The following is an 18,745-nucleotide window of genomic DNA, read 5'->3' on the forward strand; positions in this document are numbered from 1 at the left end:
TATTCTTGTCTTTCGTTTTTGCTAATGTGCTTTCTCTATATGCCTTTTTGTTTTTCTTTGTTGACATATTTGTTTGTTTTTATTGTGATTAAGATTATAACACAATGTTGACTGCTGTACCCCTATTTTGACATTTTTACCTATTATGTCTGTTTGTTTTGTATACACATCGTTGTCAATATAATGGACTTTTATGCGACTGTCATGCAAGTGAGAGGTTTAGCTAAATATAAAACCAGGTTTAATCCACCATTTTCTACACAAGAAAATGCCTGTACCAAGTCAGGAATATGACAGTTGTAATTAATTCGTTTGATGTGTTTGAGCTTTTGATTTTGCCATTTGCTTAGGGACTTTACGTTTAGAATTTTCCTCGGAGTTCGGTATTTTTGTTTTTTACTTTTTGGAGATATGACTTCTTTGTGATATCGCTCTTTTGCCCATCCGTGGGGGGGATGGTATTGAATGGCGACGTATTTTACTGTAAATAACATTAAAACTTTTGTAGGTCACATTATAAAATATTTTGTAGTTCTTTTGTGTATGCTGACTGAATAATGGTAATCAATGATGCATCTGTGTGCAACATTTGTAGCTTTTGTCACCATACGAGCGGCATTCCCCAGCAGCAACGTGGGCTTATAAACTTCATCAACTCCAGAACGCACCAGCAGATTCCTCAGACAGTCTTGTTTTCTGTAATCCATCATTGGGGTGTTGAGATGGAGTTGGGCTCGGGAAAGATCTTAGAAGGCTTTGTGTTTTTTTTTTCTAATTCATCCCCAACACTCCCGAATGACATCGAAGCGGTTTAATAGATGGTTGGTATGATAGAAAATATGCAATGTTGTCTGCTCTATGGTCGGGTTGTTGTCTCTTTGACACATTCCCCATTTCCATTCTTAATTTTAATATTTTTTTCTTTTTCTTTTTTATCTCTGTATTTTAACAGCTTGCTCATTTGGATATTCTCCGATTTCGTAAACTATTCTTAAAACGGTTGTATTTATAACCCCACTTTGCAATATAACCGTCAAAAGTTCAAATGCTATTTATATTCTTCTAGAATGTTACGTTTGTGCCCACCAATGTGTTAATGAGTCAAAGCACCTATTCCATAAAAACCACAATGGAGACAAATGCATGTTCAAGCAAGAAATGAAAATCTTTTGAGTACTCTGAAATATTTCTTCATAAACACATTATGATGAAATGACGGACTGATGTATTTGAACCAAGACCTCACTAATTAGGTAAATTAATCTGGGATATAATTAGTTTAAGCAAAAGATGTTCTGTACTATTGTTGGCAAAAAGATTTAAACAAAGAAAGCCTTAAATTTTAGTCAAATTTATTTATAATTATAATGAAAACCAATTTCTCAAGTAATCAGTTGAACCAGCCAACTGACATTTATTCTCAATCTTCAATAAAAAGCCGTAATCATATATTACTCTATTATAAAATAACAACAAACAATTTAAAAAAAAATACCAACTATACAAACAAAAGTACCTATAAAAATATGCAAATATTTCTATTGAGCATATAATTCAATTCAGCAGAAAATTAAAAAGTATATATAATTTTTGATATGAATACCGGGGGTATAACACGTGTTTTTCGAATAACCTTTATCAAGAACGCTCGTGATTTAAAGTTTTTAAAGCCAAAAATTTCAAATTTTGAAAAGCTTAGTAATATTAGCAATCGAGGTATTGCTATTTATGTAAACTTTCGTGTTTTTTCTTGTTTTATGTATTTTCTTATTAATTTTTTGTTCGTTTCAGATTATTGATTGTTTACTTCTTTACATATTGTAATCAATATTGGCCATTTGGTCTTAAATTTTCATTTAGACAGATGGAATACTCAGAGGATTCCAAATTTCATTTGATGGCCACCATGCAGTGTATGCATATTTCCAAAATTAAGTTATCATCAGTGGTGCTAGAAACCAAATTTAGAAAATGAGCAATTAATCCAAAAACACACCAAAGATGGATTCCAAAAGGAGTCAATACTACAGTCATTTCAAATCAGTGAATAACACCTATGTTATGCTATAAAAAATCATATCGAATCCTTCATTCAAGTCTGATTTTTGACCACCCCATAACTGATTCGATCTTTTGAATTGTATAAAAATACTCGCTTGTATTACAAACAGTTGAATCTAAATGTAAATTCAGAAAGGACTTTAAAGTCACAGAATTTGTAAAATCTGTAAAACCGGAAATGATCACTACAGAAATTTGTTTCAAATTATGATTAGCAACAAGCAGTAAAGAATCAATAAGAAATAAAAAAAAAAACGAGTTAATTGAAGTATTCACTATTACGTATTAAGGAACTTTGTCATATATATTTTTTTCTAACATAGCACAAAATTTACTAAAATTATTTTACAAATAAACAACAAAAAAGAAGATAAAATTAAAAACCATATTTTAAACGCTGCCTTATTTCTAGAAGTAAGGAGTAGTTAAACCTCACTTTCTGCATCGTCTGCGTGACTAGATCGCTTCTTTTGTGCTGACTTAGAATTCTGATGTGTACTTGGTTGACTGACGTCATTACTAGCTGGTATTGGTGCAAAACATTTGACTAAATTAACAATTTCACCTTGCATATTACCTAAAGCTTGTATTATATTATATAATGCTTTTTGATTTTCTGTCATTACTTTACGTAGAAATTCTACATCGTCAATAATTCTATTATTCTCTTTACTACTAGCTTGTAAATGCTGAAGTCTAACGTCAAGAAGCTTCTGTGATCTTTGAATAGCGTCTAACTGAGGTATAACGAGAGTTGTCGGCCCTGATGGAACACTATTTGACACACGCCTTGTTTGTTGTCTTGCAGTTGTTTTTCTCTTCAATCCAGATTTACCAGCTGAAAATGATAGAATAAAATTTTAACATAATCAGAAATGAAAACCATAGAAACCACATTGTGTTAAACTGTTAGTGGACTTTTCTTTCACATCTATTACTTTTACATATATTTCTTTTAGGAAATATCAGGTGCGTGCAAGAATCTCTTAAACTTTTATAAAAGAAGTGTTGTTTATACAGACAAACACTGTGGTAAATTGTCTAGTTGGCCATGGTTCTCTGGAACATTCAGTATTTGCTAATTAAGCGATGGATCGAAAGGTATGTTCTTCTTCACAACACCGCTTAAATGCACTTATTATTCGACTTAATCACTGCGTTGATTACGACAATATGGCTCCTTAAGTAACTGTTCAAGTTGCATAATCTCAACTATAACATTTCAATTTTAACTTAAAAAAAATAATAAGCCGCGGATAAAACCGAATAAATATATACAACATCGCATCTTGTCCTTGAGTAAAAGTATCTTATTCTGATATGACAATCCGAGATGTGGGGTATACGTCAATGAGACATCAACCCACCGACAAAAAAATAAAAATAAATCTAGATGGCAACAAACTGCCATAAAAAAAGTAGTCGGGTGTCTATCAAATATGTCAAGCTATGTATCGTACCTAGTCTATAAAATTTTTAAAAACATAAAAAAATCTATAAAAACAGACACAATCGAAGATCTGTCAGCAAAACAAAGTTATCCAAATAAGGAAAAACATTAAGATATTACATTAGACTGACGAGGTTTCTCACTTTGGACAGACATATGAATATGTAGCAGGGTTAAACTAGTTTCAAGGGAACTAAACCCTCCCCCTTTTTAATCTCGATCAGTACATTAACAAAACACACATACCAGAGCATAGTACAAATAAAACCACAAGAAAAGCACTTAACTTTAAAATAACAGTATAACATATCAATTAACAAATTCTTTGGATTAGGCACATATGGAGAAGTTAGGCTAATTATTTGAGATCTTAAGCCTCCACTTTCAATTTCGGTATTTGGAATAACAAAATATTTATGAAATGAAAGAATGTGTAAAAAACATCGGCATAGGAGGGAAACTTAACTCTTTTATAGCGGTATAATATACAATGTATAACAAAAACATAAGTACAAGCAAAACAATACCGCATCATACGGTGCTCTCCCTTATTAGCTGAAAGTACTTAAACTGGTGATAAGAAATCATACAGTCCTGCACTCGTACTTCAGTGACATTAACTTACACACAGTAATATCATCAACAAGAAAAAGCGATTGTATACCAGAATCGATTCGAACAGAATTTCAAGACATAAAAAATAAAATGAAACATTAAGTCTCGCTTCAAACTAAATAAATATACAATAGATGTTCCTCCTGAAAAATATCACACGCAACTGTTGATAAACAACATCAACCTAATGAAATAGAGGCGAAAGATACCAAAAAGTAAAATAACAAAAACACCGAACTCCAAGAAAAATTCAAAACGGAAAGACAAAAGCTCAAACACAACTGTCATATTCCTGACTTGGTACAGGAATTTCCTTATGTAGAAAATGGTGGATTAAACCTGGTTTTATAGCTAGTTAAACCTCTCATCTGTATGACATTCGGAACATTTATCAATAAGTCTATAAAGCCAAATGATAAATTAAAGTATGGATCCTAAACGATTTAGCTTGATATTTGATATTACTGTAAAAAGGTGGACGAGAATTGCCACTTCCATAATAAATCACTTAATTTTTGATAACATTTATGAAAGTTTTGACCAATTTCAGATACCTTTTATTATCTTTTCTTTATTTCTTATGTTAATTAGAGGTCACAGTAGTTTATTGTTGTGCAAATATCAGAAATCCATTTAGACGATACAAATCAAAGTAAAAAACAAAAAACCTAAGGCAATCGAATAAATTTCAAATCCAGCGAGATCGGGTGCGTCGATAGGTGAAGCGTTGTCTGCTATGCATTAATCACCCGCCATGCGAATTCACACTCAGTTAAAATGTCACAATTGGAAATAGGACACAATCTGTAAATTAATAGATCAGATGAATTTTCTAGTATCTAAAGATCTAAGACCGCGAAAACATGTCACTAGTGAGTTTAGACACAGACACGAAATTGTTATGGTGACTGTAAAACTAATAAACTATCGATTTCAGTCGTTTTTCCCATATTTCTGTTGGAGCATTGTTTTTAGTGATAGGAGCAAACCCCTGTTAATGTATTCCGTACAGCTAGAATCTGCACGAACGTTACTTATTAATTGAATATTTAAAGAAAACAAGACTCGATAAATGCAAAATCCTGAAGTACCTTTTCTGGATTTACCTTTATCAGGACATTTGAAAGTCAGGAAAGTGAAATATGCGTAGACACGGAAGGAGTTATATAATAAAAAAAGGACAAATTAATCTTAAGTCAACTTTGTACGAGGGATTTTTAACCTTAGTTTGAAATATGTATACGGCATACGGCTGTGCAGAGGGAATGTTACTGCTGGGATATCGGAATTTGACAATTGGAAATTTGAAATCATCACGTTTATGATAATTGCTTTTTTGGAAGTCGTCCATCTATGTCAATATCGAGAAAAAATTCAAGATATGAAGCAGACCTTCTAGTATCTTTAATCTCCAGTTCACAGGGATGTATGAGATGCAAGCATTCATTGAAATGTTGGTAATTGAGAAACAAGACATCATCTTAAATGTTTTTATAAGGTAATTTCTTGTCAAAGTTTTTATAATTTCTTCCATCTCTTGTGTGTTATAATTTGCTTTATGACCTGATAATTCTACTAAGACATGTTGCTTATATTCGATTAAAGCCAACAATTTGTATTTCATATAAGGGTCTGCCACTTTTAATTTCAGAACAACTGAACATCACAAAACAATTTGTAGAATTGGATCTATAATCTAAATAGTTAGATGCTTTATAGATATAAGAAGATGTGGTATGAGTGCCAATGAGACAACTCTCCATCCAAGTCAAAATTTATAAAAGTAAACCATTATAGGTCACAGTACGGTCTTCAACACGGAGCCTTGGCTCACACCGAACAGTAAGCTATAAAGGGCCCCAAAAAATAACTAGTGTAAAACCATTCAAACGGGAAAACCAACGGTCTAATCTATATAAAAAACGAGAAACGAGAAACACTTATGAACCACATCAACAAATGACAACTACTGAACATCAGATTCCTGACTTAGGACAGGTGCAAACAAATGCAGCGGGTTTAAACGTTTAAATGGTACCAAACCTTCACCCTTTTTCCTGAAACAATAGTGTAACATCACAACATAGAACGACACACTATAAAATATCACCTGAAATAGCTTAACTCAATCAAAGGACATATTAACACCATTGAACATACACTGAACAAATAAATTTGACCTATGACACAATGTAAATACAATATAAATAAACTAAGGGAAGAATAATAAAAGTAACATGTTATATCAGGAACATATATATTGACGGGACTTGACACTACCTGATTGTAGTTGATTTTATCGTCGTGCCATAGTTAATAAAGATACGATACAGAAACGGACATGTGTTAAAAACGGACTCGCTATTGTCCTAATAATTTCTAATATTATCAATTAAATGTCATTCAAACTAGTTTTATAGTGATGCTAGTGTATCAAACTTGTATTCTGTCACTTCAAATTTGTTAAAATCGCAAGCATTTCATCACAAAATTGTGCAGAATGCAAACAAGGTAATAAAAAAATGGCAGCCATTGCCGCGATGATTTACAAACACTTCACATCAAATAAATCAAACTTATTTTCGTAATTTCATATGACAAAATATATCTACTAAATGATAAAACTTGTATTTATTTACAATTAGAGTTATGTGGTTTATTTGTTGAGCAGTTCTGATAGTTTTTCAGTCAGACGCTACCAAAATCCGTAAATCTCGGGAAGTCTCGGGAAGTCCGAGATTTTATCAATTTTATACTGAAAAGCGTATCAGATTCATTTCCCGTTAGATATACTGTTCCCAGGTTATATCGGTAAGAAATGTTAAACAATAAAAGAAAAACAATATACTCGAACAAAAATACCATCCATTTGCAATAACTTTAAACACAGGTAAATGAACATAATTTTGTTGTTAGGTATACGTGTACAGTACCAATAGAGAAAGGAAATATTATAACAAAATAAATAATTTTGAATACAAAATAAATAAACTAAGGGAAGAATAATAAAAGTAACATGTTAAATCGGTAAGAAATGTTAAACAATTAAACAAAAACAATATGCTCGAACAAAAATACCATCCATTTGCAATAACTTTAAACACAGGTAAATGAAAATAATTTTGTTGTTAGGTATACGTGTACAGTACCAATAGAGAAAGGAAATATTTTTACAAAATAAATAATTTATACATACATTTTTGATTACATGATATTTCATCCTCTTCTTCATGTATTGGAGGTGTAGCATACGGAATTCTATTAGGTGTATCTGGAACAGGTGGTGGTGCATCGTTTGTTTCTACAATTTCTACTTCCTCCGTTCTTAAGGCTGGTACATTGACTACAATATTTATTTTGAAAGTTTAGCTTATAACTTATGTCGGAGGTTGATTATCGTTTTTTGTTTCGCATAGAATATTTTAGTTTGAGATATTCGAATTATGGATCCAAAACCCGCCTATTTTACCAATTACATACCTTGTGAACTGTAATTAGAGCTTGTAGTAGTTCGTGGTTATGTATGTTGTTTGTATACATACTTACCTTTCATAAGTTAATGTGATGTAGATTGTTTTCACTTGTTCTGTTTGTCTGTTTAAACCAAGTTCTATTGTTCTTGGTTTAATGACATATTTTCGTTATTTATTTTTACATTTTATAACTTTAGTGTTATTTGCCTATTTTTATAAAATCCCTCCTTTGTTTGTTTTATACGATCTCTGACTTTCACTTGTGACGTTAGTTTTTGTACTAACGGACTCAAACAAATATCGGTATTTTTCTTTTTATATTAGTGTATTAGTGTTATAAACTGTTATAAACTGTTTCAATTTTTGTTTTAGTTGTTCTGTCACTTATGTTTTTGTTTGATTGAAACATATGAGAATGTGTTTGTTATTTTTCTCTCACTCCAGTTAAGTAATTTAACATAAAACACATTTAACTTTAAATAAGCACTAAGAAAACTTTATTTTGACTACTATGATACAATAACAGAGACATATATTTCTGATTAAAATTTACCCATTTCTTTTTCATCTCTGGCACGTTCCAGCTTAAACAGATACCGCTTGACTAGTCTTTGCATTATTTCTGTATATGTTGTTTCTTCCGTCTTTAACTCTAAAGATTTACAAACAATTTCTCTACGTCTCTGTAGTTAAAAGTCAAATCAAATTAGTATGTTTAACTTAAAGATTGACAATAATAACTTATATTTCATTCAGTGCCCTTTCATTTTCATTATATTGCCACTTCCAAATCCAATCATTAATATCAAATTTGAATGATGTATTGAATTTTCACCTCTACAGTTTTTCGTTGGAAGCAAAGTTTCTACCAAATTCTTTTATAAAATGAATTTGAAAAAAATCAAAATAGTTATTGTTTTAAGTAAGTTTCAATAAATACAAATCATGGTAGTTTGTTGTTTTAGTGCAACCAAACAGAGATAAATAATATAGAAGGCTGAATGTAACAAGTGGCAGGTAACTCTTGGGCTTTTAATTATCTAGCTCTCCTTTCCTCCTTCTCTAATATCAGATCACAACATTTTCACATTACGATATAATCTGACTGTCTAAAGAAGCGCATGCAACATGGAATATGTGTATCGTGGGAATGCATTACAAAAAGGTATAATCCAGCTGATACGATGTTAACATGACATAACGTATGCATTCTTGAACACTGTTTGGCATTGGTCCGTCTCTGGTGGAAGTAGTATACCACTAGAGAGATGTTTACACGGCGCCACGTGCTTGCTATGTAGCGCCTGTGAAACACCTTTCTAGGAAAATACCTTTCAGTTTTCAATCTGTTGCTGTTTTCCGCAGACATATATTACAATTTTCTGAAATAGACCTATAGAAAAACATGACCTGCTTAATTTTTCGATTGAGATAACTTGAACCACATGTATTGGCCTTTGATTTCAAAATAATCAGAAAAAATAATTCGGTTGTCAATTTATTTTTCAAACAAATTTTTAAATTATTTTGTTACAAAACAAAAAAGCCAAAGTTAAAATATCTTTTCCATCAAAATTCTATGTTCATAGATATTAACCTTTATAAATGTTTTCTTTCTAGCTCGTTGATAATCAAGCCAGTCTCCGTTATCTTTCCTGGAGAATAGAAATCTGAATGACCGCCAGATATAGTATATGGACTTTGGTGTTGGTATCATGTTAAATGGAACAGGCAGTGTACTTCCGTCATCCATGTAATTCATCCACAGTTTTGTTCTTGCAAACTTCCATTCGACATCACAGTCAGTCTGTCCATAAATAGAATAAATGGATGATGTAATGTATAAGTGAGTTCATTGCCGTGGCATTGTTTTTATTGCTTGCATTCTACTTGTATTACCTGATATACCGGTGTAATAAAGTTAAGTGCTTTTCCTGTACTTTTTGTACGTTCTTTATAATATCTTTTGATATTCAAATGAGATTAAGAGGGAATGTTGAGATTTGAGATCTAACGATGCTAACCCCAACAAACGTGCATGTGCCTTTGGAAATTTTTATAGATATAATATGTAAGTCATATGAACAAATGTAAATGTAGAGAATACATCAAAGAGACAGAAACCATCAAGAAGGCAAGATACAAACTAGAAACAAGTATCTCTACAATATGTCAAGCTCTTAACCGTCCCGAATCTATAAAATTTATGAATGAATTATACAAAAACAATTAAAACAACACTTCCAAAATTTCAGTAACACAAATCTTCAGGATATACCAAAATACAACTTCAGACTAGGCTAGACTTGCTATAGGCACATGGACATGTTGCGGTGTTAGATTAGTTTTTTGAGATCTCGACACTCCCCTTTTTATCTAGATTCTGCGATTCCCTCCGTTTTTATCTTCATTTGTATATTTTAAAGTTATGAGTTTTGAACATCTGTATACTACTGTACGTTGCTTCTTTTGTACGTTTGATTACTGACAAAGAAACTGTAACGACTGAAACAGATATAGTTACAACCTCATTTATCGAAATACATTTTATTGAATAGCAAATGTGTTTTTGTTAATATTGTGTGTTAGTGTAGTATACAGAGAAAAAAATAATAACTGTCAACGGAGACAAACTGACCATCAAAGGATCGTAGCTTGTCCAAGACTTCCAAAGAGTTTTTCACACTCCTGAAATAGTTAATACCGCTATTAACACAAGCTTTGTCACAATATTTCATAACGAGTTCCTTAACGATCGAAACACAAGCTTTGTCACAATATTTCATAACGAGTTCGAAAGAGTATATGTCAGAAAACTGAACCATGTGTAGAAATCATTTTATGGATGAAGATATAAAACGAAATTTTTCTTGTGTAATTTTGAAAGCTAATACAAAGTGTGAATATTATGCTATGAACAACAGTTTACGGTTTAGTCGTTGTTAATCTACGATCATATCTTCAGAAGAAGTTCTAGGTAGGAAAGTACTTGAATTTGTGATTCTGTTTTGAATATTTCAGTATATTGTAGGCTGTTTTGTACACAGGAGCAAACATAAATCGCTTTCCTTTGGCATTCAATTGTCTAGACCGTTTAGGTAGTAGTTTTAAAAAAAAGAAAACTACTCTTTATAAACTTCATGCGCCCGAAGCGCTTTTCTGGATCTACCTTCACCATGAACGCTCGTTGCTGAATATTTAAAAGCTACTGATGTATAAGAACCGAAAGAGTTGAAGAACTATATAACTAAAAAGTCCCAAAAAATAATAGCCTAATCCATCAAAGGTTTTAATTTGCTTTTGAAATGTTTTAGACGATTATCTGATCAACTGTTTCGATTCTTATACATCCTTGGCTTTCAAATATTTGACTCTGAGCTTTTCTGATGAAGGTTCATCCAGAAAAGCGCTTCGGACGCATACAATTTATAACGTATTGTTTTCATTTTTTATCAACAAGATTCGTGTATTTTTAAAGGAACGATCCAATTGATTTTATCGCTTTTCAGTAAGAGGAAAGGGTGTCGCTGATGACTTTTCGACATTCCTCGCAGTATATTTTAGAAGCTGGACGATATTTCGTTCCCTACTGTTAAAAAAAGTATAACCTCTAGGTCTGGGACATTTTTACAGTAAACTGAAATAACATGTATATCTCCAAAAGGATCATATTTGAACCTAAAATTTTCACAGATTCAAGAAATAGGAGTTTTGTTGTACTATTAACGTCGGCAGAAATAGATGTACATTCTTTTACCAATTAGATTTCTGTCAGGTTTTTTGTTGAAGTAGGCGTAATGTAGAATAGCTAATTCAGTATTATCGAAGTATGGAGGCACAGGGTTCTGAACTTTGAAATCATTCAATATGCTTGAAAAATTGATAAAATCAAGTCCTCTATTTATATATTATAGTATTTGGATTGCAGTCCAATTTTCTATATCACATATTGTCAGCTTTATCCATCGTCGGATGTTCTTATTGTGAAAACCTTCTGTATTTTTCAATTCATTTATGAAATATTGTGTGAAATTTGCGCCAATGTCAACAGTGCCAGAATCGTTTTATATTATTTAAAACATTCTGTTCAAAGTGAGATAATTCTTTCTAAACATTTAAAGTCTTACTGTCTGTATTTGGAACTGAAATTTACAAATACCTGTATATCCTCAAAAGAATGACTCATCATAGCTATCAACATGTTGATAAGAACGATTATGATAACCACGTGATAAATTCCAAATAAGTAAGTACCAACTCCTTCTACGATGGCTGTACTACTCTCCATCACATTGTTTGGATCTTTAGCAGTGAACACTAAAACAAAGACTCAATGTTATTCTGTATGGACGCAAATACATATCATGTATAATGAAAATTGTGATTATTCAATACATATCTTTAATTTTGTAATTATTTGCTTTATCTTAGTTTCCTAGTTCTCATGCATTATTTTCAAGCATTTTATACCCAAATGATATACTTTTAGGCCATCCAAAAAGAAGCATTTCATTTCAGTTTTAAAGTAGTAAATTCACGTTTGACATTAGAAGTTACAACTCTGTGTGCCTAAATCACAGAAGCAGTTCAAACAAACTATGGAATTCACTAAATGCTTCCTTCACCTTGCTTCGCTTAGCTCAAATTAATAAGTGATGAAGGCAATTAATTTAAATGGAATAATGATATTCCGTTGTTTTGATATCATAAACCAAATTTCACAACATTTAACTAAAACCTGTATGCAGTGGTCAACAACAGTAATGATCAGGACATGGAAATAAAACCACCAACAATGCCGGTAGCAGTAGAAACATTCTCTAAGATCGACACTACAATCAATAATTGACATGAAAGAATGTCCTCTTACTAAACATCTGAAAAGGGTTATAATGAAAGTGAAGTTAAATTCATAGCTACGTTTATATTGTATTGTTTGGAAACTACATGATTTACTTTCATCTGAAAATGCTTGAATCAGGATCCATCTGCCTCATGCAAAACGAGCGTATGTATATATAACAAACACTTTTTCATACTTATTTTGTTCATCAAACATCGCTTCCTTCAAACTCTTTTATATGATAAAAAGAAAAATGCAAACCATGTGCTCCTGAAGTAAACAATAAAATATTGGTGCGACTGTATTCAAATGTGAGTTTCACTTTCATACTTAAGTATGAAATGAATTAAAGGTACCAAAAACATGCAACAGAAAGATGCTAAAAGATTTGTAACTTTAAAACAAAATCATCAATTCTAACATAAGAACTAATAACAATCTACCGCAAATGCAATTGGTATAGAATAATGCACTTTATATTTCATCCTTAAACAGTACATATGCTTATATGACTGAACAAACTTATTAAGCTTATATATTCTCATAAAATAAATGTTTCACACCAAAGCATGGCAAAATTCGGACAACAAATGGTACCTGAGTAATTTGACACGCCACTGGAACAGAGTATTTTGTTACGATCACTGTCTACAACCATACAACGCCTGACTGGAGAGAGTAAAGCAAGAAATACAAGTACATTAAAACAGTGCATGCATGGTATTTGAGTTAGTAGAGAAATATAAAGAGGGTTTGTAGGAAAAATCTTATTTCATCCTTTGATACCAGAATGAGTGTTTTTTCTTTCTTTTTTAGACTCCATTTCCAGTAAAAATAACACATTATAAATTTCGTTCGAAGCGCTTTTATAATTTACCCAAATGGTCAAATTCTTCTAAAGTCAGCTTTGCTTGAGGGAGTTGGATCCTTTGTTTCTTAATATTTTAAAAAATTTTCAACCGAGTAATTTAAAACAAAATTATAGTATAAATCATGTCAGTACTTCTCAGCTAATGATAGCCTCGTGAGGACTAAACAGAATGATAAACATCAGTCCTTAAAAGGTAGAATTTACAAAATGTATACATGTCAGAACATAGAAACGATATTCTGCTATCTAAAAGTTTATGATGACTTTATTAATACAATTCTTATGCATTCACTCAATTCTTTGTTATATAGTTTAAATGTACCCATTTCTTTTGAACTATTTTATTCACCAAAAAATAATTAATATTCTAAAGTAAGAATTGTGAGTAATAGTAACACGAAAAAAAATACGAATACATTTATAGTATTTTTTCTGTAAATATCATATTAGTTCCATGCAATGTATATTCATTCACCAAAATAATATTTTTGTGTGTGGTGTATCTTATTTATGGGGAAATTTACAGCAAAAAAAACTGTTCTTTCCGCGACAAACTGTGGGCAGGCAAAATAACTGTTTGGGAATATGCACGTTAACGAATAATCCTTTATGATTTGGTGCGCTTTCGCAAGTTGAACAAATAAAAGTTATTCATATCAGTATAAAATACAGGAACGTCCTTCGTGAAAAGTTGAATTATTAAAATTTTAAAATATTAATTTTGATGAAATCTGGAAAATATTATTTTCACTCTGTCCCGCGGACCTCAGCTGATATAATGTTTACTCGATTAAATCATTTTAGATATAACTGACGATGAAGGTCATAATTATTTTGTCTTGGGCTCAGATCATTCGATAGATCCTTACAAATAATAGAAGAGGTTTCACCGCTAGTTCTAATGATAAATATAATGTATTACAGCATAGTACGAAATGTTTTTTATTTATTACTTATCCAATGATATATGTTCAATACGTTAAAATGATTTAATGTATAGAAGAAAAGATCGTGCAGTTAGTGGGTACATAAAAATGTGAATAAATATTTAGTGCCACACATGTTATTGCTTTTATAAATGTCATTACCTTTACGCCAAAACGGATTAGGATTACTAATTGAACCTGAAAAATTTCAAACATCCTGTACGCTACTCCCAATTTTGTCAGTATAAATAATTAAGTCGCAATGACCTTTAGCTAAATGAAATACTACTTATATAAATATATATTAACACCTAATTTGATATGATGTTCTCTCTTCTGTTTCAAAATAACAAGCTTTTTAAAAGACTGTTATAAATTGATAGTACTTAAATAACAGAACTTAAAAAGTAAAAAATATGGTCCGTCTCCTTGTTTTTGAGAAATGATCAATTGGAAATTTGACGGGAAAAAATTCTCTCTATATTTTTCTTGCATTTAACATTTTGGCACCTTTTTTCTTTCAAAAACTATGAAAATATAACAAGAATTGTATAAGATTTAAAAAAAAAATTTCTAAACTGTACGTAATAAAATAAGGAAAAGAAAAGTAGAGGTTAGTGGGCAAAATTTTTATTGGCAGAACATGGATAAAACTAGAGGATTCCAAATATCTGACAAAAAATCAAAAACATGAGAAGCGAACATCCTTAATGCAAGTTTCTTTTTATTCTGCTTATGATGTAACGTCCACAAACATTTACAATGGTGTTAATCAAACATCAAACGACTTGAAGATATATTTTGTTATAATTAAAGTGGTTTTTTTTACAGAGTTGGAATATTGTATATGCAAGACATGCGTATCAAATCTTCTTGATCCTTTTTTTAATGTACGTTATCGTTTCTTTTAATGAAGCACGTTATTTTCAGAATTATTTCAAAATAATTTGGGAAAAATCTATAGAATTACTAAAAGGTATAGATATAGCATATAACAATGCAACACATACGAATAAAAAAGAAATTAGAGGTAAACGGAAACGGAAACAGCAGCAATCAAAGGATACAAATGGCTAAAACACATATAGTTTTCAACCACAGACATGTGTCTATAAAATGTTTCAATCTCTAAAAAGTCCCAAGTTTTAAAAAGTTAATAGATTAAACAAGAACGAACAAATCGTTCTGCCATGGACAAAAATATTCAAATAAAAATCAAACGTTATGATGTGAAAAAAACAACTGACAAGATTCCTGACATAGGATAGTTGCATTAATATATCGTGGCCTTAAACTAGCTATGAGATCTCAGCCATCACCTCTTATCTATTACAGACTCACTCCAATTTTAAATTTAATTTCTCTTCCGAAGATTGTACTTTGGTTATTTCATGGGAACAAACTGTACAGATAATGTCTGTCTAGAACTAGAATTTTTTAATTCCCTTCTAGTAAAGTACAAAATACAAAATAGAGACGGCTGATATTGTTTTACAAAAAGCAGGGTTCAAGATTTATATTCCAAATATTTTTAAACACAAAAATACAAGTAGTACACTGGACTTTTACATGAATATAAAATAACCATTGTAGTGAATTCCAACAAATTGCCTGCACCATAGAAGATTCCCCAACCTTAAGTGTTCGCCAGTCGACGTCGACGTTAAAATGAATAGTGTCTAATATTTTAATATGTTTAGCATTAGCCTAAGACAGGAATTAAGTAATGAAAAATATCACTGGATTTCAAGTGGACATGAAAAGGTATGTGAAATAAAGATATGTTTTCAAAATATGTCAAAGAAATAAATACCAATGTAACAATATAGAAAATAAAGAAACAAAAATCCCAAGCAGTTCTTTGATTATAACGACAATGTCGTATCAATACCACCAATTTTAAATGGCATCTGTACTTATTAGCAGTAGAAAAAATTTCCATAAGTTATTAAAATTAATGACCTCTATTTTTTACAATGCATACCTCCGTCAGGACCAGGATGTTTAACACTGATATCGTTGATACTGACTTGTCCAAACATTGACCAGAACAAACTATAAAATGTCTGCTTTAATCTGTAAAATAAAACTTCTTTAGATTTTATTAATCCAAACGTCCGCATTTAACTCTAATAGTATTTGTTTTTTTCATCTGCTTACTAAGACGACAAGTGACATCATCAAAACATAGAGAAGGAAGATTCACTCAATACTTATAAGTGGAGATCAACTGAGAACGCCATGGCAAAATAAACGAAGGACGCCGATAAGAAAAACAACCACACAAAACACTTCATAGAAACCCAAAAACTGAGCAACACGAACACCACAAAAATCTGGAGATGATCTCAGGGCAGCTTAGAGGTTATACAAATACTACTTCACTAGTGACACCCTTTATTTTGTCCAAAACATACGTTTATACGTTATATTAAGTGATTATGGATCACGTAATAGCGGATTGGCAATTAATTCTTATCTCACCCTAAGACATCACCAAATTTGTAAACCATTGGACATGTAAACTTTCAAATCTTTTTAACTTTCTGAATTGAAAAACTTTTGTAGGACAAAGAATAGATAAGACACACGAAAAATCGACTACGATAAGTATATATTATAGATTTAAGTATAAAATATATTTCAGAAAATACATCTTTCTATCATAAAATGAACTTCCACAGCAAAAAATTGTCTATGCCATATGCAGGTATCAAGCTCTTATCTTTAGTTTAGAAAATTATGGATAGATTCAATAGCATATCTGCCTTCAACACCAAATTTTAAAAAGGACATCATTGAAACACTAATCTTGAATCATAAACTATCACTCGTGATATTCTTGACTTGAAACAGGAAAAATATAATGCTGGGTTAAACTAAACTTTGAGTGCTAAACAATCTCTTTCGTTTGTTTTGATCACCATATCATATGCCTGATAGTACAAATGCAGTAATCTGAGCACTCAATAGTTGCTTATTATATTATATAAATTTTAGACACAAACAGTGAATATATGTGATTTGACATTACCCCTGGAATGCCTCTGCAGCATGCACATATGCAGTCTGGTCGCCCATCACCATCTTAATTCTTTGAGCGCCGTAATACCAATACAAGTTATGTAGACCTACCATAAAGGCAAATAGTACCTAGAATTAAAAAAAAAACAATAAGGCAACACAGAGAATGCAATACAATCAGCGGACAATATATGATAGTGTTAAGGATACAATATGAGCATTAAGACAATAGTAAAATAATTATCTAATTGCATGTAAAAAGTAAAATCACAAAAATACTGAACTCCGAGGAAAATTCAAAAAGGAAAGTCCCCAATCAAATGGCAAAATCAAAAAAACAAACACATCAAACGAATGGATAACAACTGTCATATTCCTGACTTGGTACAGGCATTTTCTTATGTAGAAAATGGTGGATTGAACCTGGTTTTATAGCTAGCTAAACCTCTCACTTGTATGACAGTCGCATCAAATTCCATTATATTGACAACGATGCGTGAACAAAACAGACACAATAGGTAAAAATGTCAAAAATAGGGGTACAGCAGTCAACATTGTGTAATCATCCTAATCACTATAAAAACAAACAAATGTAACAAAGAAGCACAAAAAGGCATACATCAAATTTAAAATCCTCATTTTGCTTATATTATAAGACAAAATTGTCCTTGTAACAGTGTTTATAAGCATACATAGATAAAAATTAGACAAAAAGCAATCAAATGATGTGTCAACTTTCAATAGATTATAGACAATTATTCACAGAAAGAATATTTCGGAAGTGCTTATACTATTGAAAATCCTATACTATTTAAGCAAAATATCTTCGAATTGGCTATTCTTAACTTGATTGAAACATACTTGATCCTCAGGAAGACGTTTATCGATAATTATAATCGATAGGAATATGCCATTAAATTTCCTCTAACCCATCATATAAGTTAAATACTAAACGTTGGTCCCGACTATCATCTGTATAATATTTGTGTAGCTTGGGTTGTGTCTCATTCACTAATGTTCCATGGTCCAGGGGCGGATTCAGGCGAGGGCGTGGCGGGCGTGCGCCCAACATTTGCAAAGCATAGGTTGTCCTGAGCTTAATAAAGAATATTTCGATAATGTTACCTCAAAAAAATTTCAACCTAAAATCCTGCATCCGCCCCTGATGGTAAATATGCCGTTATTTCAAAAATGCATCTAAGCTTATCACATCAGACATGACAATTAGCAGAAATATCAAATTCGGGTTGTTGTCTCTTTGAAACATTCCCCATTTCTATTCTCAATTTTATAACTTAGGCAATCAGTTAAAAGTCAACTATATACTGACTTGGATTACAAAAATAAATAATATTACTTTGAAATGTAGATGGTAAATAGATGCGCAATTTTTTTTATGAATAGATCTCGACGTTTAGCATAATCGTCTACATTAAGTAGATGGTCTGCTTCATATATTGATCTTAATACTAGATATTGTCC

The 18,745-nt window shown here is 31.4% G+C and overlaps 1 protein-coding gene across 1 annotated transcript in view; it reads right to left on the bottom strand.

The window, feature by feature from the left end:
* Positions 1-1,335: 1,335 nt before the first annotated feature.
* LOC127708616 (short transient receptor potential channel 7-like) overlaps positions 1,336-18,745 on the bottom strand; it is a 49,197-nt gene continuing 31,787 nt past the window's right edge. Inside the window, exons 9-15 of the mRNA XM_052213639.1 lie at positions 17,274-17,392; positions 16,224-16,315; positions 11,759-11,916; positions 9,197-9,406; positions 8,153-8,282; positions 7,323-7,469; positions 1,336-2,899 (exon numbers count right to left, since the gene is read on the bottom strand). Coding sequence (XP_052069599.1) covers positions 2,487-2,899; positions 7,323-7,469; positions 8,153-8,282; positions 9,197-9,406; positions 11,759-11,916; positions 16,224-16,315; positions 17,274-17,392 — 1,269 coding nt within the window. The 3' untranslated portion in view covers positions 1,336-2,486. The remainder of the gene's footprint in view (positions 2,900-7,322; positions 7,470-8,152; positions 8,283-9,196; positions 9,407-11,758; positions 11,917-16,223; positions 16,316-17,273; positions 17,393-18,745) is intronic.

The sequence above is a fragment of the Mytilus californianus genome, unplaced genomic scaffold, assembly GCF_021869535.1.
Source record: "Mytilus californianus isolate M0D057914Y unplaced genomic scaffold, xbMytCali1.0.p SCAF_7, whole genome shotgun sequence".
Taxonomy (NCBI): domain Eukaryota; kingdom Metazoa; phylum Mollusca; class Bivalvia; order Mytilida; family Mytilidae; genus Mytilus; species Mytilus californianus.